Genomic DNA, 26,613 nt, shown 5'->3' on the forward strand with positions numbered 1-26,613 from the left:
GCACCAAACTCATCAATGCCATTAAACCCTACCTATCCACTCCCAACCGCTTGGCCATAGCTAGAGCAACTATAGGCACCAAACTCGACTATTGCAACGCTCTCCTAGCTGGCACCTCCGCCAAAAACATTCACAGACTGCAAACCAGACAAAACAATGCACTTAGAGCCGCAATGAGCCTCCCTAGAAGAGACCACGCCAGGCATGAAGCACGTCGGCTCCAGGTCAAAGACTGTATCACTCTGAAAATCCTCACCATCACACACAGATGCATCAATAAAACCGCCCCAACATACCTATCTGAAGCATTATCCAGGACCACTTCCACACGCCCCACCAGAGCTCAGTACTCCAACCAGCTACACATACCACGCATAAAGAGAGCTACTGCTGGAGGTCTAGGCTTCTCCTATGTTGCACCAAAACTCTGGAACTCTCTCCCGGCCACCCTTAGAGCTGAAACCTCCATCTCGGTCTTCCGCAACAACCTTAAGGCCACTTTCCTCAATTAGCATTGCCTCATCCTCCTTCACTTCGGCCATCCTTATTGTAATATGACACAAATGTATATAACTATATTGTAACCTGTATATTTACTGCCAATGTCTATATAACTATATTGTACCCTGTATATATATTGCTAATGACTGTGTAACAAATGTTGTACTGTAACAAGTGCCACGATGTCCTCGGACTGTTGTGCGCTATATAAATATGAATAAAACAAACCAACAAACATTTGTTCATGATCCTGGCACCAAAGGCGCCAGGACTGAGTCCAGCTGGGCCCCCTGTCCTTGATTGTCCCAAAGGGACGAATACGAGCTGTGTTACTCCCTGCCCCCATCCCCTGATGGTGCGGGGTCTGTGTTCTTGGGCCAGTGGCCATGACAGTGATAAAGCAAATATACAGCAAAAGTGATATGGAAAAGTGAAACTCCTGGAAAGTTGAAAGTAAAAGTCGAACTATACATTTTGAGTTGAAGTGGTCCTGCACTGGTCTGAAAAGTAAGCCACGCATATTCAAAAGCCTTCAGCATCTGAAAGTGGTCCGAGCCCGACGGAGGGAGAACCGAAGGGAAGTAAGCTTGGGAAAGAGAGCCCCCTTGCAAGTTTGTGTTAAACCTTATCGTGAGAAGTCTGAGCCCGGCAGAGGGGGACCTACAAGAACTGTGTGGTGAAAGGTCAAAGCCTTACAGAAGGGGACCTTTGTGAACTTTTTGGTTGAAACATTATATTTTTGGAAGTCGAGAAAGAGACTTAAACATGGAAGTCCAGACGGGCCTCGATCCACGTTCCAGAACTGTATTTGTGTTGGAAGCCGAGCCAGAGAGTGCCATCCTGCCTACAGGGACAGCCTTACTCCGTGAGGTCTAACATGGGGAGTAGAGCTGGTTCAACCACATTTATTCATTTGAACACTGATCTTTCCTTTTGCATACTTTTCTCCTTTTTGACACATTTTTGTACAAGAGATAGGGCAGGCATTAGGTTTTGTTAGCCTAGGGTATTTCGATTTGACAGACTCCACTGGGACTGCGTTATTTATTATTTGATGGTTGAGACTACTCCCATCTTAGTTATAGGGCAGAGTAGGAGTTTCTCCAACCCCAACCATTTCAATAAAGGTTTTACAAATTGTATCCATTGTGTCAGTGTCATACTTGTGATACCATGCCTTCCCTACAGCTCTATTAGGGAGGTATTCGGGGAGAGAGAGTTGGCTTTAGCGGGATTCCAGGCCACAGAATGCCTTGTGGGTGATTCAGAGGGTCTTGAACTTGATCCTCTCAACCACTTGTAGGCAGTGGAGAGATTTTAGGGCTGGAGAGATGCAGTTCCTGGGCCTGAGGCCAAGGATAAGTCTTGCAGTCCTATGCTGGATTAGTTAAAGGGGGCGAAGGGAGGAGGAAGGCCAATTGAGGAAGAGGCTGTTGCAGTAGTCCAGCCTAGAGGGGACCAGAGCTCTGGAGACATTGAGTTTCTGGGGGAAGGTGAGGAAAGGGAGAATGCCTGCGAGGAGGGGAAGCTGAAAGTGTGCCTTCTTGGCAAGGTCTGCGATGTGAAGAGGGACGAGAGAGAGGAGTGGAAGATGGCACCAAGGTTTTTAACCTCACAGGAGGGTGAAGGGAGAGGGCCCAACGAGGGCAGCCAGAGACTAGGAAGGAAGAAGGGAGCATGGGTTCCAATGAGAAATATCTCAGTCTTTCTGGCATTAAGGCAGAGTTTGTTAGCAGTGCACCATGCCTGAATAGCAGTCAGACAGTCAGGAATGAGAGAGGAAGAAGGAGGCTGTGGAGGCAGGCAGTCGAGGCAGTGGAGGGAAGCTTAAAGGAGAGCTGCATGTCATCTGAATAACACTGAAAGTGAGGAGAGAAGCTGGAGTTCAAATGGGCCAGAGGGCCAAGGTAGATGTTGAAGAGCCACGGCGAGAGGATAGAGCCCTGAGGGACGCTGCAGGTGGAAAGTGTATTGGAGGAGAGGAAAGGTCCCAGTTGAACCTGGGAAGGTCGGTCAGATAGGAAGGAGGTCAAAAAGTCAAGTGCCAGGTCTGTGATGCCAAGGGTATCACAGAGCCGATTTATAAGGGTGGCAAGATTGACGGTATCAAAGGCAGAGGGAAGATTGCGAAGGATGAGAATGGTAGGAGTGTTGGAATCGAGATTTGAGAGCAAGTCTTCACTGGTGTGCAGGAGAGCAGTTTCCGTGCATCTGGCTGCTATGAAGTCAGACTGGTGGTCATGGAGACAGCCAGCAGATTCAGTGTGGTGGATCAGTTGGTAGATGACCAACTTCTCCAAGAGTTTTCCCAGGAAGGTGATAATGGAGATATGGGTGTGGTTAGCCGGGCAGGAAGGGCAGAGACCGTGCATGAGGGAGTGCTTGACTGGTAGTGGGAAGATGCCTGTGGCAAAGGAGTAATTGAAGAAATCAGCCAGGACTGGAGCAAGGGAGGCAACGTTGCCCTTGATAGTTCTGGAGGAGCAGGGGAGCACCTGTTTGGGACTTGATTAGGGACCTCATACAGTACAATGGGCGAGAAGGAGGAGAATAGTAGGGAAGGGAAGAGGGGGGCCACGGGAGGCCTCAGAGCGGGTGAGGGAGGGGATTAGAAGAAAGTGAGGACAGGACGTCCAGACTTTTGGTTGTGAAGTGGAGGCCAGTGCAGTGCAGAGGGCCAGGGATGTAAGAGAAGAGGTGGAGACTGCAGTATGAAGGGTGAGTTCTTGCAGATTGTGAACCGTTCAGCCATGTTGCTGGTGGCCCCAAGATACAGGCTTGAATATGGGCCCCCTTCTTGGACGATGGAGAGTCTGTATTGTCTTTGGAGCAGACAACAGGCCAGTCTGTTAGTGGATGTGCTTGAAGCCAGCCACTTCCGTTCAGCCACCCTGCACTTGTGTTTCAGAGAAGCAAGTCCGGAGTCATACCAGGAATTGCATTTGGAGGCAGGCTTCATGCGGATGCTCATGACGGGGCAAGGATGACCAGGCTGTTGGAGATGGAGAGGTGAAGGTAAGCAAGGGCTGAATCAGTTTGAGAGTTGGTGGCTGGAGTGGGAGGAGGAACGAACGTGGCGGCAAAAATGGTCAGACTATACAGAAATGACATACAGAGGGGTCTCTCTCATGTGACACTGACAGTGGGGGCTTTATGGAAGCAAGCACTGAGGTGCCTGGGATGGAATGTAAGTTGACCCTTGAATCAGTGCTATTGGAAAATAGGTTGCTCAATGGGGTACTAAAACTGCCAGGTTTCTGTAACTGGGAAGTGAAACAAATGAAAATACCACAAGATGTGTTTGAAAATGTAGAATAATGACGTATAAAGCTTTATAAGAAGAATGTGACTTTAGGAACATAGAATGTTATAAATACTTGTAATTGCAACAGGGTTTAGGAGATCCACACACGGTGGCCGTCATGATTTCCAGGGTTCCATGAGTTAAAATTGCAACAAAAATGGCCGTTTACACAAAAAATGTGGTTTTTCCACTGCAATCCATGTAGAGGATGTGGGGGACAACCCTGCAACCCCCAGACCCATTATACCATTTAAGGGGAGCGGGGGACACCCCAGCAACCCCTGCTCCCCTTAAATGGTATAATGGGGTACACATTTACCGGGTCAAACCACTTTTGCTGCAATATTTTGTAAAGGCGACATTTTTGCCGCGATTGTATTACTGCATACCGATTTCCAGAGCATCATTGCTCAAACTGAATGTGTTGGAGGGCAGGACAGAGGCTAAACCAGTCGCTGCATAATATAGAGCTTTAAACTTGTTTATGGTAAAAGCCCTTGAAATGCTGAGATTGAACTGGTCAACTGAACTGTGGAGAGAGGCCATACAGTTCCCAAGGAGGCGGGGGGTGGGAATAGTTTAAAATTACAAATGAATCACTATAAACATTTCTACTTGATCTATTATTATAAAGACAGATTGACAAACACGGGAGAAGAGGAGTGGACCAATGCCCAGGTGGTTGTAATGAGAAAGGCTCCTTCATTTACATGATTGGGTTGTTGGATTATCCAGAAGTTCTGGAACAAGATCTTCCAGGAATCATAACAGATACTAGACAGACCAACCAAAGGTGATCCTAAAGCAGTTCTACTGCCGGTATACGTGGACACAGGCAAAAGGGAAACTTTCTGAAGCCTTTGTCCTAGTCAAAACAGATAACGTAATAAACAGGGCCAACTCTAATCCACCAGGGTGTTGTATGCATGGGAACGGGAGATGGATAAGGCGATGGCATGCGGCAAGGGAATATACAAAAATAGGGGATGCCCATGTCATTTTGAGAAAATCTAGGTCGACTGGACAATCTTCTTACTTTGATGCATGGGATATATGAGGAGGTCGGAAGAAGGAGGCGGGTAAGATCAAAACCACTATGGTCCATGTTTAGTTCTGTGTTCTGTTCACTGTTTTCCTTTTGATAAAGTCCAAGAAAGTGTTTTATAGATAAATGTTGCTTGTACCTTGCTATCATGCGATTTGAGTTGGTGGGTCGTGGTTTTGTCCTCCTACTTCTGCTGAGGTGATGGTGGTTTCACTTGCTTTGAGGGGCGGAGGGTTTCTGATGCTGTCCACTCACACAGCCCTTCTTGGTTCTTGTATGCCTCATCACCAAACAGTAGCATGCTGCTTCCGTTACATGCTGTACTATGCATGCAGGAACCTCATGCTCATGTCATTTAATCTCTTCTTTATGTCTCAGGCAACTCGGGACGATTTAAATGAGAGAACGCTCACTGATCCATCCACCACCTTTCAATCACAGGCACCAGATAACATAAAAGTGCAACACTCAAAGCAGCCTCTCTCCAAACATTCTGCTTTACATCAGCACATGGCACATCCATCAATCATCACTTCATGCAGGGTAGGACACCACAGCAAGCCGTTTGCCGCTGACCCCGAGACAATTTGGTCCTAACAAACATCAGCAAAGCAAGCAGGTGTGAGAGAAAATATGAAAGTTGTAAGAATGGCTTCTGGCAGTGTACGTACCAGGCCAGGGCCAGGAGGCAGGTGATCCTGCGAATTACTGGCGTGCGCACGAGGTCCACTGCTGAGTGGGATGATCTCTTAGCCAACATCTCTGCTTTCATGTGTGACTTCAACACCTGAGACAAAGAAGAGAACAGAGCAACTTACATTTTAGTTCATTTGTGTTATGCCAGCTGTCCTTGGGATCAAAGTGGACTTGGAATTTACAACATTCACCCAATACCTGAACCCAGCCTGAGTTTGGCCAAACGTTTGAGCTTCTCTTTCACCATCACAGTGTCTAATATGTGAGAACAAGGCTGTTATAAAGCAGGAGACCATGTAGGTTCAAGGGCTCTAGTTTTACTGCACATGTGCATCACAGGCATTCTACGGATTCTCGTGTTGCACCGCAGAACCACAAGGTAATGCAAGGATCATCTACTGAATGGCATAATAATCATAATAATAATAATCATAATAATAATAATAATAATAATTTGGCATTTATATAGGCATGGGACCTTGAGGGGAGGCCACATTTTCAATGGTTTCTATGGAATTCTTGTACAACACACATCCATTCCAATCAATGCTGCAGACGTTCTGTGGTGCACATGAGCATTCTGTACAGTGACGCTGAGGCTTTGTCGAAAGCCTGAAATGGTCAGTTAAGCGTTACTAGAATTCTGTGGAAAGCCATGCGTCACACCTATACTTTTAGTGAGAGGGTGGACGTCTGAATACTTGCACAAGGCGCAAATGTTATCAGGGCTAGTTGGCTTTGCATAAATACACAGAAGTACGTCCTCATTCAAGGTCAGACTGTGTCATGGTGCGTGCTCCAAAACCCCTGGAACTGATGGGCCCACCCCATTCATTGACACCCAATAGGGCTTATCAAGCCCAAAAGGAGCGTCCCAGAACCTCCTGGACTCAGACTCCTGGGGTGATAACAGGGGAGAGGACATCATCATACCACCAGAGCTAGCCCGTGCAGATATCATTCGTACGGCTACGTGCTACGCCCCGGTGGAGACCAGGTGAGTGTGACAGAACACGAAGCCTTCTACATAATCTCTACCTGGGTGTCATGGAAACCGCTGAGACAGACCAAATAGCCCAGCTTTTGGGGGAACTCAGGCCCGAGGTACATTCGGCCCGGCAGGAGACCAATGCTTTAAGGAGAGAATTGATCATGGCCAAAGATCGTACCAATGAGCTCGCTAGACAATTGCTTCAATCCCAGGCAGGGCAAACACTGTTACCGGGTTTGGGGTCAACGGTTCCGACTACACCCAGCAATCCAGTTCAAGTAGTACCTTTGGCACCTCCAGAACACTTTGCAGGAGACCCAAAAAGGTATGCGGTCTTTATAAACCAGTGCAGACTACATTTCATATGTAGGCCGGGGCCTTTCCAAATGACCAATCTAAGGTAGCCTTTGTATTGTCGTATCTCAGTGGCAGTGCTGCAGACTTGTCGGTACCTCTAGTCAATTGGGACGATCCCATCTTGCAAGACTTCCAGAGGTTCCAAATGAACATGGAGAAGTTGTTTGCCCGCCACTCTCAGGGTCAGGCATTGGATAATGAACTCTTGTCCCTATGCCAAGGCAACCAAGATCTGTTGACGTACATCGCAACCTTTAATAGACTGATAGTGGAAACCGATTGGCCAGACGACAAAAGAACAACTCTGTTTTACCATGGTTTAAGAGGGGAGTTAAAGGATGTTTTAGCTCAAGTGGTCAACCCTCACAGTGATTGTGCGGAATACATAGATTGGTGGTTCAGCTTGATCATAGACTACAGAACCATAAGGCAGATCGAGCTAGAATGGACACTCTGGGTTTTTGTGTGCCCAAAGGAGAATGCATCCAAAACCACTGACTTGGCCGAGCCTATGCAGATTGGAGGAGTACATGGGCCGTTATCCAAGGCTGAAAGAGATAGAAGAAGACAACAACAGCTGTGTTTGTATTGCGGCTCAGCCGGCCATTTCCTCCGAGACTGCCTCGTAAAACCACCCAAGAAGGCAGTCGGGGTTGCCAACAAAGTGGAAACAGAGCCGGAGTTGGAAAACTTCCTCGCTCAACAAGCGTAGAGGTCCGCTTGTCGAGCGAAAAAAAGGACTCTCAGACCTCGCACCTAGTCATGCCAATGATCCTCATAAATCAACAACAGCCGTCCTGAATGCATGCAGTCAGAGGATATATCGATAGCAGAGCCATTGGAAATTATATGGATCAAGAATTGGCTACAAGGATGAATCTTCCTCTGTGCGAAAAGGCAACAACAGATTTAGTCACCACTGTCGACGGAACTGAGATCGCTTCGGGTCCAGTAACGCACTCAACAACAGAGATGACACTTTTGTGCCAAGACGGACATCAGGAAGACATCATGTTCGATCTAATCAAGGCTCCACAATTTCAAATAATTCTGGGAATGCCATGGCTAGAATCACACAATCCTTGCATCGACTGGCGTGCTAAGAGGCTGACCTTCTCAGTCGAATGTGCTCATACCTGTTATCAAACAAAGGAACCTTTGGTTAAGGAAGCAACAACAATCATGAGTCTGACTAATCCGCTACCTCCGGTATACCAAGACTATCAGGATGTTTTCCAGAAGGATCAAGCTAATAATCTTCCTCCCCATAGTTCATATGACTGTCAGATCGACCTTACACCTGGCGCACAGATTCCATGTGGGCGAATCTATGCACTCACAGAACCTGAAAATCTGCATCTAAAAAAGTATCTGGACCAGTACCTGGCTAACGGCTTTATCCGCCCATCCAAGTCCCCGGCAGCCTCGCCCTTATTCTTCGTGCCTAAAAAGGAAGGAGACCTTAGGACTTGCATCGATTACTGCGCATTGAACCAAGTCACCGTTAAAAACCGTTACCCCTTGCCACTAATTCCTGAATTATTGGACCAAGTTAAAGATGCCCGAATTTATACCAAGCTTGATCTTCGAGGGGCATATCATCTGGTACGAATCAAGAAAGGGGACGAATAGAAGACCGCCTTCCGCACCAAATACGGGCTATTCGAATACCAAGTGATGTCCTTTGGCCTTTGTAACGCCCCAGCGGCATTCCAGTATTTCATGAATGACATCCTGTGAGAATTGATTGATGTGTGTGTCGTATACATAGACGACATTCTGGTATATTTATCGTCAGAACGGGAACATGTGACGCACGTCCATGCTGTTCTGGACAAACTTCGACAACACAGACTATTTGCAAAACTGGAAAAATGCTTCTTCCATGTTACGGAGGTCGAGTTCCTTGGGTTTGTCCTAACCCCACATGGTGTACACATGGATTCGCGGAAGGTTGACGCCATTCTCAACTGGCCTTCTCCAATAAGGAGTTCAGGGTATGCTTGGATTTGCAAACTTCTATCGCTGCTTCATTCCAGGCTTCTCGCAGCTAGAACATCCCATCACCTCTCTACTGCGAAAGAACAAGCGTTTTCAATGGTCAGAGGAGGCCGAGAAAGCCTTTCAGGACTTAAAACAAAATTCATCTCAGCCCCGATCCTGAAACACCCACGTCCAGACCTACCGTACGTGGTTGAGACCGACGCTTCCAGTTTGGCAATGGGAGCAGTCCTCTCGCAAAAAGATCCTGAAATGTGTGAACTCCACCCAGTGGCCTTCTGGTCACGGAAATTCACGGCACCAGAATTGAATTATGACATTACGGACAAGGAACTTCTGGCCATTAAGGCGGCCTTCAAGGCGTGGCTGTCATGATGCCCGCTCCCGGGGAGCCGGTTCAAGCCCGGCGTCCCCGAAAGCGGACATCCAGTCCCCAAGGAAGGACCCAGCAACCCCATATAGGGGCCGTTTGGACAGTGTCCTGGTGCCTATGGCGCCAGGCTCATAAAAGACATCAGTCCTGGCGCCATAGGCGCCAGGCTCATTATGGGAATGCTTGGGTGCACTTACCTGATGCAGACCATGCTGCAGGATCCCGGCCTCCTTGAGGCCTGAAAGGAACTACTTTACCTGTGGGACTAATTTACCATCCGGGCGTGGTCGGGGAAGGATACATACCTGATTGGAGGAAGGATACATACCTGGAACTTCTTCCAAGGCTATTTAAACCCCACCCGAACAGCCACACGTGCTTCGCGTTGTTCTGTATCTAGCAGCTGGACGCTCACCGTGTCTGCTCCTGCATCCTGACTTCTGCCACGCCTGCCAGCATCCTGGATCACCTGCAAAGGAAGAGAAGAAGAGAACAGAAGAAGGAAAAGTCCTTACCTGCTAAATCCGCATCCCGGAGACATCTCGCCGACAATCCTGAAAAGGAAGGCTTTAATTTAAAAGCTCATCGCGTCGATCGCTGCAGCGCCGCATTCCACTCACCTTTACAGGGCGCCTCCATGTTCAGCAGCGATCATCCGGATTCGCAGTCACGCCCCAGCGCCTAGGGAGAAAAACACCAGAACAAGAGGTGAGAGAGAAAAGGGAATAAGGAAAGCTAAATCTCCATGTTAAGACTTACCTGTTGATTCATTCCCTCTTCATTTCGGGTCCGCGCCGCATCCTGGCATTTCCGGACCCCGGCCCCTAAGGGGAAAAAGAGACATCAGCGTTAATGAGCGAATGAAAAGACATTACCAAAAAACGCTCATTAAAGACTTACCTGATTTCTACAAGGATTTCACCTCTCATCTCGGGTCGGGGCCTGTTCCCCGGCATTCCGTACCCCGTCCCCTATGGGGAAAAAGGCACTAGCATTAGTACATTAATGCATGGACACAAGGGGAACCTCTTATCAAAAAACTTACCTGGAAGCCAAGCAAGGTTGGTTCTCACCAATCCGAAAATCCAGTGAAGTAACTGGATACCAACACGCCCCTGCATCAGAAGCAGGATGGAGAGCTCGTCCTTCCAGACCCTAAGGTGAGACGCTATGAGAAATCACAGAAGGGTTTCAAGGAGGGTGAGAGGGGAAAGTGGGAGGCCGATTGCATTACCCCGCAGACAGTTAATCCCCTATTTTCACCTACAGAAGGATACTTCTGCGAGCCAGACAAGCCAGATTTGGGGGCCCGGTCCAGTCCGTCTTCCGAACCCTGCGCATCACCTTAGAAGAGGTCACAGCAGCGCAAACCAGGCCAGCGCCTCCGTGGGAGTCAGGTGAGCGTAACAGAACGCGAAGCCTTCCTACAAATTCCCACCCAGGCGCTATGGAAAGTTCTGAGACTGATCAGTTGGCCCAATTACTGGGGGAATTACGGGCCGAAGTACATGCCGCTCGTCAAGAGACTAATGCCCTCAGGAGGGAATTAATAATATCAAAGGAAAGAACTGATGACCTGGCCAGACAGCTTTTGCAAGGTCAAGCTGGGCAAACTCCTCTACCCAGTTCCGGAGGGAACCCCGCTCTTGTGGTTTCCAGTAACCCTGTGCAGATTAATCTACCTGGAAACATGCCGCTGGCCCCACCCGAACGCTTTGCTGGGGACCCCAAACGATTCGCCGTATTCATGAATCAGTGTCGTTTGCACTTCCTATGCAGACCTGGGGCCTTCCCTAATGATCAGACCAAGGTAGCCTTTGTATTGTCATATCTCAGCGGCTGCGCTGCCGATTGGTCAGTTCCACTGGTTACTCAAGATGACCCGATTCTCCGTGATTTTCAAAGGTTTCAAGCAAGCATGGAAAGGGTATTTGCTCTACACTCTCAGGGGCAGGCTCTGGATGCCGAACTTCTATCCCTGCGACAGGGCAATCAGGACCTCCTATCCTATATTGCAACCTTTAATAGACTAATTGTGGAAACGGGATGTCCAGAGGATAAAAGAGTCACGTTGTTTTATCGAGGCCTTCGCGGAGAACTTAAAGATGTCTTGGCCCAAGTTGTAAATCCGCCCTAAGAATGCACAGCGTATATAGACTTAGTGGTCCAATTGGGTCACAGACTTCAAAACAGAAAAGCAGATCGGTCCAGGTTTGAGACCCGGGTGTTGGTCAAGACCCATGCTAATCCCAAGGGAGTTGATGTCTCTGAGCCTATGCAAATTGGAGGGGTTAAAGGACCCTTAACTCAAAAGGAATGTGAAAGGAGGTCGCAGTTAAAAGTATGTCTTTATTGTGGGAATTCTGGTCACTTTCTACGAGATTGCCCGGCAAAACCGCCCCGAAAGGCGGTAGGAGCCGCTGATAAAAACCATGAAGACTCTGTTTCGGGAAACGACTCTGCCCGACAAGTGTAGGGGTCCGCTTGCCGAGCTTGAAAACTAACTCTCAGACCTCGCATTTCATTGTGCCAATGGTTCTCGTAGATCCAGAACAGCCTAAGCGGTTGCATGCAATAAAGGCATACATCGATAGTGGGGCTATTGGAAACTATGTGGATCGTGAATTGGTCTCTAGGATTAACCTCCCTCTCCGTCCTAAAACCAGCAAAGATGTCATCACCACAGTCGATGGAACTGAAATTGCCTCTGGACCGGTAACACATTCCACTACTGAGGTGACTCTTATTGGTCCCGACGGCCATCGGGAGGGTGTTGTGTTTGATGTAATCAAGGCTCCACAGTTTCAGTTTATTCTTGGAATCCCTTGGTTAGAGACACATAATCCTCGAATTGATTGGCGAGCTAAGAGAATAACCTTCCCGGATTGTACACAAACCTGCTACCCAGAAAACCTGAAGATTAATCTAGCATCTGTAACATCTGCCTCCATGCAACTACCTCCGGAATACCAAGACTTTCAGGACGTCTTCCAAAAGGAACAGGCCAACACGTTACCTCCTCACAGATTGTACGATTGCCAAATCGATCTGGTGCCCGGTGCACAACCCCCTTGTAGCAGGATTTATGCCCTTACCGAACCTGAGAATCTGCATTTGAGACAATATTTGGATCAATACCTAGCTAATGGTTTTATTCGCCCGTCAAAGTCCCCGGCATCCTCGGCTTTGTTGTTCGTGCCCAAAAAAGAAGGCGACCTTAGAACTTGTATTGATTACCGCGCATTGAACCAGATAACGGTTAAAAACCGTTATCCTCTGCCTCTGATCCCTGAACTCCTTGACCAGGTGAAGGACGCTTGCATATACACCAAGTTAGATCTCCGGGGGGCTTATCATCTGGTACGAGTTAAAGAAGGCGACGAATGGAAAACTGCCTTCCGTACTAAATACGGATTATTCGAGTACCAGGTGATGCCTTTCGGATTGTGTAACGCGCCGGCTGCCTTCCAATACTTCATGAATGATGTCCTTCGGGAACTCATCGATGTTTGTGTTGTCGTATATATCGATGACATTCTGGTGTACTCCTCTTCGGAATCTGATCACAGAAAACACGTCAGGGCAGTACTTGAAAAACTGCGCCAACACAAACTATTTGCTAAATTGGAGAAATGTGTTTTCCATACCACAGAAGTCGAGTTTCTAGGTTTCATCCTGACACCCAAAGGAGTCCGAATGGACTCAAGAAAAGTGGATGCCATCCTCAAATGGCCACCACCTAGCTCTGTAAAAGGGGTTCAAAGCATGCTCGGCTTTGCCAATTTCTATCGCAGGTTTATCCCGGAATTTTCACGCGTGGTACAACCCATTACTGCACTCTTGAGGAAAAATAAACGTTTTGAATGGTCTGAAGAAGCCGAGCAGGCCTTTCAGGATTTAAAAGCTAAGTTTACCTCTGCACCTATATTGAAACACCCGCGTCCAGATCTCCCTTATGTCGTTGAGACTGACTCATCCAGCCTAGCCATGGGAGCTGTCCTGTCCCAAAGAGATCCCGAAACCAACCAACTGCATCCCGTAGCATTTTGGTCCAGAAAATTCTCGGCACCCGAGATTAATTATGCAATCACGGACAAAGAACTGTTAGCCATTAAGTCCGCTTTTAAAGCCTGGCGGCATTATCTGCTTGGCGCTCGACATACCATCACAGTGATCACTGATCACCGGAATTTACAGTATTTGAAAACCGCCAAGGCTAAGTCATCACAGCAGCTCCGATGGGCTTTGTTTTTCGCTGAATTTGATTTTGTGATTACCTATCGACCTGGCTGCAAGAATGGCAAAGCAGACGCCTTATCCCGAATTGGAATGGGAGAATCCGAGACAAACTCAGAACCAGTACCAATAATTCCCGAACAGAGGATTCTAGGCATGACCTCGTTACAGACGCTTGAAGACATTCAAGCCAGAGTGAAACAACTCCTGGACCCTACAACCTTACAGGAATGGATACAAAAGGGATCAGACTTTACCATAGATAATGGTTTACCTTATTTCCAAGGACGCTTATTCCTGCCACATAAGGAATTACACGAACTAGTTATTTCCGGTTATCATGATACATTAATAGAGGGACACCCCGGTATTGCCAAGACAGAGGAAAAGGTGAAACGACAATTTTGGTGGCCCTCTTGGCAAAAAGATGTTAAATCTTTTGTGATGTCCTGTGGTGTTTGCGCCCAAAATAAAAGTCAAAAGAAAAGACCAGCCGGTCTCCTTCAACCTCTAGACATACCGCCAGCACCCTGGCACACCCTATCCATGGATTTTATTACGGACCTGCCTCCTTGTTCGGGGTACAATACTATTCTGGTAATTGTGGATTTGTTTTCCAAAATGGCCCACTTTATTCCTTTGAAAGGTTTACCTTCAGCTTCTGTCCTAGCCAAAGAATTCCTCGAAAATATTGTTCGGCTACATGGATTCCCATCTATAATAATCTCTGACCAGGGAAGCCAATTCATTTCCCACTTCTGGCGCAAATGTTGTCAAATAGCGCAGATCGACGTAAGATTATCGACCAGTCACCACCCTCAGACTGATGGTCAGACCGAGAGGACAAATCAGACCCTTGAACAGTACTTACGGTGTATGTTACAGCAATCTGAAAGCAACTGGAAAGACATTCTTTGGATAGCCGAATACGCATATAATAATTCGGTACACTCTGGAACTGGCCACAGTCCTTTTTATACTTTGTTTGGGCATCACCCTCGAACCTCAAACCTTGACTCACCTCAGAACCTCGGAATGCCTGCAGTAGAACATCTGCATTCTACAATTACCCAAGCCTTCAAAGAGGCAACTACGCATTTACAACAAGCCAAGAGAAAATACAAGGAGAATGCTGATCTACATCGGAGTGAAGCACCTCCGTATCAGATTGGGGATCAAGTGTGGTTAGCTACCAGACATTTACCACTCAAAGGGCCTCGAACTTTTAACCCAAAATATCTGGGACCTTATTCTATTACGGCAATAATTAACCCAGTGGCTGTTAAACTTGATTTACCAGCTAGTATGCGAATTCACCCTGTTTTTCATATGTCGCTTCTGAAACCAGTGGTACCCGGAACCCGACTACTCAAACCTCCAGAACCTATTCTAATAGATGGGGAGCCCGAATTCGAAGTGAAGAACATTTTAGACTCAAAAATGTTTAGGTCAAAACTGTTCTACCTAATTGATTGGAAGGGGTACGGACCTCAGGAGAGGTCGTGGGAACCCAGCGACCATGTGCATGCACCTCGATTAGTCAGGAAATTCCACCGACTCTTCCCAGACAAACCAAAACCCCCAGAGGGAACAACCTTGGGAGGGGCCTTGGGGGGGAGTGCTGTCATGATGCCTGCTCCCGGGGAGCCGGTTCAAGCCCGGCATCCCCGAAAGCGGACATCCAGTCCCCAAGGAAGGACCCAGCAACCCCATATAGGGGCCCTTTGGACAGTGTCCTGGCACCTATAGTGCCAGGCTCATAAAAGACATCAGTCCTGGCGCCATAGGCGCCAGGCTCATTATGGGAATGCTTGGGTGCACTTACCTGATGCAGACCATGCTGCAGGATCCCGGCCTCCTTGAGGCCTGAAAGGAACTACTTTACCTGTGGGACTAATTTACAATCCGGGCGTGGTCGGGGAAGGATACATACCTGATTGGAGGAAGGATACATACCTGGAACTTCTTCCAAGGCTATTTAAACCCCACCCGAACAGCCACACGTGCTTCGTGTGTTCTGCATCTAGCAGCTGGACGCTCACCGTGTCTGCTCCTGCATCCTGACTTCTGCCACGCCTGCCAGCATCCTGGATCACCTGCAAAGGAAGAGAAGAAGAGAACAGAAGAAGGAAAAGTCCTTACCTGCAAAATCCGCATCCCGGAAACATCTCGCCGACAATCCTGAAAAGGAAGACTTTAATTTAAAAGCTCATCGCGTCGATCGCTGCAGCGCCGCATTCCACTCACCTTTACAGGGCGCCTCCATGTTCAGCAGCGATCATCCGGATTCGCAGTCACGCCCCAGCGCCTAGGGAGAAAAACACCAGAACAAAAGGTGAGAGAGAGAAGGGAATAAGGAAAGCTAAATCTCCATGTTAAGACTTACCTGTTGATTCATTCCCTCTTCATTTCGGGTCCGCGCCGCATCCTGGCATTTCCGGACCCCGGCCCCTAAGGGGAAAAAGAGACATCAGCGTTAATGAGCGAATGAAAAGACATTACCAAAAAACGCTCATTAAAAACTTACCTGATTTCTACAAGGATTTCACCTCTCATCTCAGGTCGGTGCCTGTTCCCCGGCATTCCGTACCCCGGCCCCTATGGGGAAAAAGACACTAGCATTAGTACATTAATGCATGGACACATGAACCTCTTATCAAAAAACATACCTGGAAGCCAAGCAAGTTTGGTTCTCACCAATCCGAAAATCCAGTGAAGTAACTGGATACCAACGCGCCCCTGCATCAGAAGCAGGATGGTGAGCTCGTCCTTCCAGACCCTAAGGTGAGACGCTACAAGAAATCACAGAAGGGTTTCAAGGAGGGTGAGAGGGGAAAGTGGGAGGCCGATTGCATTACCCCGTAGACAGTTAATCCCCTATTTTCGCCTACAGAAGGATACTTCTGCGAGCCAGACAAGCCAGATTTGGGGGCCCGGTCCAGTCTGTCTTCCGAACCCTGCGCATCACCTTAGAAGAGGTCACAGCAGCGCGAACCAGGCCAGCGCCTCTGTGGGAGTCAGGTGAGCGTAACAGTGGCGGCATTACCTTCTAGGAGCAAGACATACAATTACAGTAATCACTGATCACCGAAATCTACAGTACTTGAAGGTGGCAAAGGCTCAATCATCCCGCCAATTCCGATGGGCATTATTTTTTGCTGAATTCGACTTTGTGATTACTTACCGACCTGGTTGTCGAAATGGCAAGGCAGATGCTCTATCTCGCATTGGGGTAGAAGAGGAATCCACCAACCCAGACCCAGTGCCCATCATTCCCGGAGAAAAGATCTTAGGAATAACAACGTCTCTAACCTTAGATGACATCCACGAAGAAATCACATATCTAATGGATGCTGACACTTTGAGAGATTGGCCTACCAAAAGTGTTCACCATTCAGTCTCAAACCACTTACCATATTTTCAGGGACGTCTCTACCTACCCAGTAGAAAACTTCAGGAAAGGGTCATCTCTAACTACCACAAATCACTGGTGGAAAGTCATCCGGGGATAGCGAAGACCGAAGCTAAGATCAAGCGACACTTTTGGTGGCCAACTTGGCGTAGGGACAGCAATTTGTATTATCCTGTGGAGTTTGTGCACAAAACAAGGCCCTAAAGAAGAAATTGCCAGGTCAACTGCAACCACTGGATATTCCACCTACGCCTTGGCATATACTATCTCTTGACTTTATAACGGACCTTCCTCCTTGTAATAGGTTCAACACAATTTTGGTGGTGGTGGACTTGTTTTCTAAAATGGCTCATTTCATCCCACTAAAGGGGTTACCCTCAGCTTCAGTCCTGGCTAAAGAATTCTTAGAACAAATAGTCAAAATTCATGGATTCCCGTCCATCCTGATTTCAGATCGTGGCAGCCAATTTATCTCACATTTTTGCAAAAAATGTTGCGAGCTAGCGCAAATCGATGTAAGACTCTCCACCAGCCACCATCCCCAGACTGAGGTCAGACTGAGAGGACCAACCAGACTTTAGAACAATACCTCAGATGTATGTTACACCAAACGGAAAGCACTTGGAAGGACATCTTATGGATAGCCGAATACGCCTACAACAATTCTCTGCACTCCAGCATTGGACAGAGCCCTTTCTATACCATCTATGGGCTACATCCACGAACCTCTAATCTTGCCTCGCCTCAACTCTTGGAAATGGCAGCAGTAAGGAGTTTGCATGCTACTATTACTCAAGCCTTCAAACAAGCAACTGATCAGCTGAGACAAGCTAAAGAAAGATACAAGAAGTCAGCAGACATGCATAGAAGTGAAGCTCCAAAGTATCAAGTTGGAGATGAAGTCTGGCTGGCGGCAAAGCACATACCAATGAAAGGAACCCATACCTTCAATCCCAGATATGTAGGTCCATACACCATTAAGGCCATCATTAATCCGGTAGCTATAAAACTCGATTTACCTCCACACATGAGGATTCATCCCGTGTTTCATGTCTCACTTTTCAAGCCAGTGCAACCAGGAACCCGAGTACTGAAACCACCAAAACTGATCATGGTTGACGGAGAACCTAAATATGAAGTTAAGGACATCCTGGACTCAAAAATCATCAAATCAAAACTATTTTATCTAATAGAATGGAAAGGATTTGGACCACATGAAAGATCGTGGGAACCTAGTGATCATATTCATGCTCCACGATTGCTGAAAAGGTTTCATCATAATTACCCGAACAAACCGGGACCAATGGGAGAACGCGTCATTAGGGGTGCCTTGGGGGGGGGTGCTGTCATGGTGCGTTCTCCAAAACCCCTGGAACTGATTGGCCCACCCCATTCATTGACACCAAATAGGGCTTATCAAGCCCCAAATGAGCGTCCCAGAACCTCCTAGACTCAGTCCTGGCGCCGTTGGCGCCAGGCTCATAAGATGGTTTGAACCATATGGACTACTTACTCAGCCTAGTGAGGCTGAGCCTTTCTGCACATACAGGGTGTGACCGACGGACTACTTTACCTGAAAGGCAGGGTGTGGTAAAGGGACTACTTGCCTGGAACTACTTGCAAGGCTATTTAAGCCACATCCTGCAGGCAGAACATGCTTCGCGTTATTCTGCACTCCTGCAGCGTAACGCTCACTGTGTCTGCTCTGTCCTCGAGCTTCAACAGCCACGCCCGTTCTGAGATTTCCATCCATCGGTGCCTGAAAGAAGAAAGAGAGAAGAACAGGTGTTATTACAGCGACCAAGGCCTTACCTGCAATTCTCATCCATTGGTCTCGCCCAGTGGTCGAAGTGCATGAAAAGAAGTAGTGGAACTATGTTCCCTACTGGCCTGCACCGCTCCCCACAGACCCCATCGATGCGCCCCTCTCATGCACAATTAAAAAACCCAAAATACATGTGCCTGCTCCTTAAGGAAACGCCATGTGCTGTGCACTGACAGTGCAAGTTTCAAATTCTTCCTACACTTTTATTTTAAAAGGAAACCGTTCCCGCCCACTTTGACCACTGGTCTCGCCTTCAGCTGATCTTCGGATCGCCGTCCTTGTTGGGAAGAGGGCATCTGCACAGGCCTCCAATACTCACCCGCGCATCTGCATTCCTCTGGAATACGTCAGGGCGCTTCTTCCATCCATCATCCTGGGGCCGCGCCACGCCTGCATAGAAAGAACAGAAAACAGCAGGTTAGACGCGCACAAAACAAAAATGAACAATTATTCAGCCATCCAGCGCCACTCACCCGCGCTAATACTCACCTGGAGGTAAACTGCCCAGCATCCTAGGAGAGTCAAATCTTCATCCAAACCTCTGTACGAATCAGCGCCTGCAAAAAAGACAAAACACATTTAAACCTTGGGAAATAAAGACATTGAGCACCTATACCAAGCATCCATTGGCATAGAGACTTACCTGCTTAATCCAGATATTCCAGACACAGCAACAGCCACTCTGGACCAGTGAAGTAACTGTGTCCAAGGAAAGACTGAGCTTACTGCGCCCCTGCTGAAAGTCAAGCAGGACGGAGAGCCAACCTCACAAAACTCAAAGGTGAGCCAGAAGAGGAGTTGGGCATCAGGAGGTTGAAGGAAGTGGGACCAATCCAGCCCCACTCAATAGCTAATATCTTGTTTCAACATTGCAGACAAACGCCTCCTGGCGTGATAACAGGGGAGAGGACATCATCATACCACCAGAGCTAAGCAAGTGCACACATCATTCGTACAGCTACGTGCTAAGCCCCTGTGAAGACCAGGTGAGCGTGACAGACTGGGACAAGAAATAGGCCCGGTCACCCAAAAAAAAGTGGCCCACTCCTTGCCTCAAAAAAGTGACCCACCCCTCGCCTCATGACCCTTGACCTCTCATGACATAACCGGAAGTGATGTTATTTGACCCCACCACAAAGTGACATCCCTGGAAGCAATGAAACACAACCTTTAACCCCTTGACAAAACAGGAAGTGGCATCAAAAAGCATTGATCCTAAGTACACTAAATTACTGTGAATCCAAGCAGACGTCCAAGATCAAATGATATGTTATTGTATAGCACTTGTGCTTAAGCTCTTTTTTATAGAACAAATATGCATACAATATCACCCAACCTGTGTTGGTGCGCAATTATCGACCTAAGAAGGATGAAAGGCTTTTTGAAAAAAAAGAAAAAAAACATTTTGAAAAAAAACTTTAAAAAAATAAAGTTTTCTTCCATATCGGCCCAGGTATGGCCAGAAACCGGCCCCCACTCCCCAGGGACGATTTCGGTCCAGCCACGGGCCGAAAGGCTGAGGGGTCAATCCGACCCTGTCCTCATTATTTAATTTACAAGTTTTCTTAAAAAACTCTTTTTATTATCATTTTGCAAAAATAACATGCCGTCACCATAACATATTGACAGTTCCATAGTAAAAAAGAATGTCCCCTACAACCCCTAACAATACTTGCGGTACAGTGGTATAGCGCATTCCCTCACTCACGTTATCTCTCCTTATGTTGTAAAGTATGAGCTTCTTTCGCTGCCAGCTCGGTGAGTTGTAGTATCACGATAGCCTGGTGTGTTAGCTGGTTTTGTGCTGACCGCATTCATTCACCCTCGTCCTGGCGGGCTCGTGCTATAAGGTATTGTGTGTATGACGCCCAGATGGCCTTGGGTTTAGACTGTGGGTGTGTTACTCGCCCGTATTCTGTTCCCATTTCGTTACAGTGCAGGATATCTGCCCTCCATTGCTCCATGTTGGGAGCTTGAGTACTTCCCCACACCAGTGCAACCCATCGTTTAGTCAGAAGTAGTAATAGTCCGGTCAGTTTCTTAATGTGTTTGGGAATTCATTTAGTGTATCCCAGCAGTGCTATCAGTGGTGTCTGTTCTACTTCTTCCCCCACTATTTCTCTCAGTGTCTCAAAGATTTGTGATCAGTACTCTCTCACCATTGGGCACCCCCATGTTAGATGTAGAAAGTCTGCAGGAGATGTGGTGCATCGCAGACAGCTTTCGGAGGCCTCCGGAAAGAATGTATGTAACTTTGCTGGGGTGTAGTAACATTGATCTAAGTACTTAAAGTTGATCAGTTTGTATTTGGTGTTGAGTGCTACCCTCCTTGTTTCCCGACAGTAGTAGTCCCTTGTTTCTTCTGTCACAGTGCATCCTAGTGATCATTCCCATTTGACTGGAGACGAATCGTCGCTTCTAGCTCTAGTGTCCATATGAGAGCATATAGACTAGTATAGGGGCCACTTCGGGTTCAGTGGGGAAGCTCTGAAAAATGTGTTCCAGGGCGTCTTTTAGTCGAAGTGTAAAAATATATCTAGTGGCGTTAGGTCCCCCTTACTTTGCATCTCCTCCAACGTCAAAAATTGCCCCTTTGGAAAAAGTTCCCCAAAACAGGAAATGTTCAGTCGTTTCAAAGGCTTACAAATCCCTTCTCACCGGTTAGTGGGATTCCAAGTATGTCTATGATCGGGGGGCCTTGGGAGTAAAGAACCTCACCTTTCCCTTTGCGTTCAATTTGAGCCCATGATTTATACGTTAATTCTTTCATGTTTGGTGCTATTGGGGTTCTGTTGGTTAACGTCAATATGGTCACTCTTAACAGGAATGGAGCCGCTCGTGTGCATCTCAACGAGCCTCCTGTCTACATGTTCCCCATAGCACAATGTTAGGAATCCCGCATGTGCTGCCTCGTTGTATAGTCCAAGGTCAGGAAGTGACAGACCCCCCCTTTTCAAGGGGACCACCAGTTTCTCCCAAGACACATGCGCCTGCTTCCCGCCCATATAAACTGCATTATTTCAGAGCATAGTTCCCGGAAATATACCCTGGGGGGGGCAAAAGCGGTACATTGAGGAATATGTACAAGAATCGCGGTAGTAATACCATTTAACCAGTGATGTTCTCCTGTATAGGTTAAGTGGTAGTTCCATCCATCTGTTCACTGATGTTTTGGTTTGATCCATCAGTAGTTCAGCACATATAGTTCTTCCGTGGATTGGACCAGCTGAATTCCCAAGTACCTGATGTGGGTATTGTGCCATTGGAACCCTAGCCCATCAGCAAATTATGTGGTGCTCCCCGTGAGTGGGCACAGTACCGATTTTGTAGTGTTCATTTTTAATCCAGAGTAGTCTCCGAAGGTCGCCACGTCCACCATGACCGGGCTCAGATTATGTGCTGGGTCCTTGATTTACAGCACCATGTCGTCCTCATAGAGGGAGATAACCACCCTGTGCTTGTATAATTGTATTCCTCTGTGTCTGTGTCAGTCTCTAATCGCCTCAGCCAGTGGTTCGATGGCCAGTGCGAACAGTAGCGGTGAGAGAGAACACCCCTGTCGTGTGCATCTCTCCAGGGGTATGTCCGGAGTTAGTAGGACATCCACCTGGATTTTGGCGCTGGGTGAGGTATACAACAGCTGAACCATAGTAATAAATTCCTCCCCCAGCCTGGTACGGTGGAGCACCGTGAATAGGAAGGTCAATTTTACATAGTCTAACGCTTTGGTAGCGTCCAATAGTGCCGCTACCATGGATTTGTCCAGTTGGACGGTCGACACTAGCCCAAATATTCTGCGACGCCCATAGGAGATGGATCTCCCCAGGAAATATCCTGATTGGTCCGCCTTGACGAATTTGTGCATCAGTGAGGCTAGTCTGGATGGTAGGATCTTTGCTTGTATCTTGTTGTCCATGTTTGTAAGAGCGATTGGGCGGTATGAGGAGCAGTCGTCCGGTGCCTTGTCGGGTTTCAGGAGCACCACCACCACTGCCTCCCGTATCGAGTCCGGCAGACGGCCGGCCTCTACGCTTTGTCGATATACCTCTAACAGATGCAGGGCTAGTTTGGCGGCAAAGCATTTCTAAAATTCAGTAGTGAAGCCGTCTGGTCCTGGGGCTTTCCCGTATAGTAGCGATTTAATTACCGACCGAACCTCTTCCAGGGACAGAGGACGGCCGAGCCAGTCTCTCTGCTCTTCTGTGCACCAATATAGCGCCACCTGGTCCAGGTATTCCCCCACGTCTCGCTGTGTTACTTGAATGTGTGAGGAATACAATCGACTGTAGAATGGGCAAAACTCCTGGACGATGTCAGCATCTCTGTGTTTCACCTCCCTCTTTGTGTCCCTGATGGATGAGACTCGACCCTTTTGTTTTTCCAGGGCGCTGTCTCTCCCCATAATGTCGCACGGCTGTTTTTCCGCAAAAGAACCTCAACTCTCTGTGGGCCAGTTCATTGAAAAATTGCAGTTGTTTTTTTATCCCTGCATGTTTTGCTGTACCCGCCTCTATTGTGTCTGCCTGTAATTGATTAATTCGAGTTTCAGTTTCTGCCAGCTGTTGCCTGATTTGTTTAAGTATCCCCGCTTCCTTGGACATACATTCCCCCCTGATCACGCATTTAAAGCTTTCCCACAGGGTTCCATGTGATCCCACCGACCCAGTGTTTAGCTCAAAGAAATTATCTGTAGGCCCAAGTTGATGAACTTAGAGACAGTGGGAAATCAGCCCTACTTCTCCTCCTTGACCTGCTTTTGATTTGGTGGATCACAAGGTCCTATCCAACCATCTTGATTCAGCAGCACACTTCTCCAAAGAGGCCACAACTTGGATCAGTTCATTCTTAAGCAATAGAACAATGAAGGTCTTCTCACCATCAGCAGCGGCAGACCCTATACCTGTGGGGTGTCCCCTATGGGTCCTGTGTCTCGCCTACATTGTACAACATCTTCACCAAGCCCCTTTTTGACGATCTGGACTATCTTGTTATCACCTACACTAACTATGCAGATGATACTCAGATTCTCCGTCCCACTTTCAGGGGATTATGATAAGGATTTGGCCTTGGTGAATAGAGTATGCCTTATCATCCAGGCATGGATGGCAACACACGATCTATGCCTGAATGATGATAAAACCAAACTCATCATCCTGGGCACCCCCACCAACCTAAAAAAACTGGCCCCCGAATACTCCTCCTTCATCATTGACGGCAACCTCATCAAGGTAGCTAAGGAGGTAAAGACACTACGATTCTATCTCGACTCTACCTTGTCCTTCTCTAAACAGGTTAACACACTAGCGTCCACAACCGCGTACACGTGTAAACTTATTAGAACTGGTAAACCCTTTCTCTATAACAATAGTTGCATCATCTTATCCAGAGCCCTCATTCTGTCCTGCCTAGATTATTGCAAAGCCCTTTACATAGGGTCGAACAAAACCATTATCAGGAGACTGCAAACCCTCCAAAATAACACCTTAAGAGCTTCCCCTTAAGAGCGGCCCTAGGCTTCGCCAGAAGAGATCATGTTTTGAGAGTAGGCGACAAAATAACTGGCTCTCGACCAACGATAAAATCCTTCTAAAAACGACGCCATTCACCCACAAATCACTAAACAATGCTGCACCTACTTACCTCTCTGAAAGATTCCACAGATGGACATCTATAAGACCGTCCAGACTAGTTAACCTGAACTGCTTGTCCATTCCCAGATTCAAACTATCCATGATCAGAGGTTGTAGTTTGCCCGTTACAGCGGCCCAACTCTGGAACTCTCTACCCCCATCACTCAGAGAAGACAAATCCTACCTGAACCTCAGATCAAACACTATCACATGGCTCAAATCCCCGGTCCAGTAAACCTGGGCGATGTAACTCCCACCCTGGGATGACCTTATGCCTTTGTAACTAAGATGTAACTTAGCACTGCCTACTTCGGACCTTTATATTAAAACTCTTAATTCATGTACGTGAAAACTCTAATTCATATATTGTTTGTCATATCTGTAAATCCGCCTTTTAGTTCTGATAGTCCTCATCTACCAGGTATGTACTGTATTTCATTCTATGTAACATTGTTACTAAGCTTTGCATATTCTTGTAACTATTGCGCCCTGATACCCTCGGGTCTGGTGCGCATTACAAATAATAAAACAAACAAGTGAGTTAAGTGACAGTTGGCAGAGACACGTTCTGCCGGACCTTTTTTTCACTCGGATCTGTTATTCTGGGATTTGCTCTGAAGGATTTGTGCAGTCTGCTGAAAGCGCTAGGAACGCTGCATCAAAGGTGTGTGGCTACCTTCAACACTGCTGAGCACGCTGGGAACTCTGCGAGCTCTGCCTTTCACCCAGCTGCAACTGACTCAAAAGCTCCTTCACAAGCGAAGCGGAGCGAACTGAGTTAAGTGACAGTTGGCAGTTAGCAGGCAGCAGACGCAGTGTGGTAAGGAACTCTTAGCGTGCCTGTTGGTTCAGGTGCCTATCTTCCATCTAGCCGCCTGCTGTCCTGTCTGCCTCCTGCCCTTCTACTCAAAATCTTCTTAACTCGGCTCTGAATGAATGCAAACCTTCAGTATCTCCAACTGTAAGTAAGTTTTCATATACCATTGTCGCATAAGAACAGCACTGAATGAACAGTGGGCTCCGGTGCTCATTTCTTGCCAAGGACCTGCAATAGCGCCGGAGAGACTGTGGGGCCCTTAACCCTTTGATCTCCGGAAAACCAACTGACACCTTTTTTTTTTCATACAAAACACTGTGCCTGGCGTGAGTGTGAAACTGCGGGCGTCGCCCTTTGATCCCGCACACAATACCTTTACATAAACTACTCCCATTAATTCCAAACGTCAACAAGTCAATCCACAAAGATCGCACACAAAGCTAAGTACTTGCCGAGAGCGAGAGACTGTAGGGCGTCGCCCCTTGATCTCGCAAACGAACCTCTCCCAAAACTCAACAATCACAGCCCTGATTGACAATCTAAGTTAAACATACGCGTGCGTCCTGTTTCATCCTTCACCTAGTAATAGTCCACGCCGATTAAACTCTCAACAAGTGCAGATGGCCCGGCTTCATAGCACTGATATCGCTGGACTGTGCAACCAAAGGAAGTCAAATAATGCCAAACTCAACGGGACCGAGGACCCGCCGCCGGGGAAAAATAGACACAGATCCTGCTGCAATTACAAGAAATATGAAAGATGAGCGACAATTGTCAATACCCCAAATATGTTCAAAAACAACAAAGAAAAAAGTCACATCTCCCTCGGAAAAGCAAGTGATGTCTGACATATCATCACAAGAATCAGACCCACAGATTCAAGCCAGCGAAACAAGAGCCTCTACAACTACAAATACAGCAAAAGGACTCAATAAACAAACCATTTCCAATACAAAGAAACATCTAAAAGGACTGAGGGAAATGCAAAATCCGCCAAACACAAAGATGAACCAGGCAAACAGGTCCCAATACTTGCCACGATTACACCCCTTAACAGATAAACACAATGCCTCTCTACCTTTACCCTCCCGACTCCCAACAAGAAACTTTGTACTACCAACACCTACAAATAAAACACTGAAGATACATACCTCCGCTAGCAATGTTGAAGAGTCAGGAGAAACACAGCCTGAGAGTTGGGATGCGTCCATGGGGGAATCCGGATCGGGAGATCAGACCACGCCCTCCCAGAGAGATGTGGAAGCAAGAGAGGAAATCGACAATTCCTTCCGCTCTGGAAATCAATCATGCACCAATGACACAATTTTAACTAGTGAACTCAGCAATCTAAAAACCATGCAAGAAAGAAATTAAAGCCCAATGGAGAAGGACAGAATAGAAGGTCCTCACGCTATCTCGGAGAAA

At 47.4% G+C, this 26,613-nt stretch overlaps 1 protein-coding gene across 1 annotated transcript in view; it reads right to left on the reverse strand.

Moving 5' to 3' along the window:
- Positions 1-26,613, reverse strand: part of LOC138567102 (solute carrier family 22 member 20-like) — a 645,277-nt gene that overhangs the window by 315,843 nt on the left and 302,821 nt on the right. The window contains exon 6 of the mRNA XM_069644972.1: positions 5,522-5,637. Coding sequence (XP_069501073.1) covers positions 5,522-5,637 — 116 coding nt within the window. The remainder of the gene's footprint in view (positions 1-5,521; positions 5,638-26,613) is intronic.

The sequence above is a fragment of the Ambystoma mexicanum genome, chromosome 2p (assembly GCF_040938575.1).
Source record: "Ambystoma mexicanum isolate Mex_15411 chromosome 2p, UKY_AmexF1_1, whole genome shotgun sequence".
NCBI classification, from domain to species: domain Eukaryota; kingdom Metazoa; phylum Chordata; class Amphibia; order Caudata; family Ambystomatidae; genus Ambystoma; species Ambystoma mexicanum.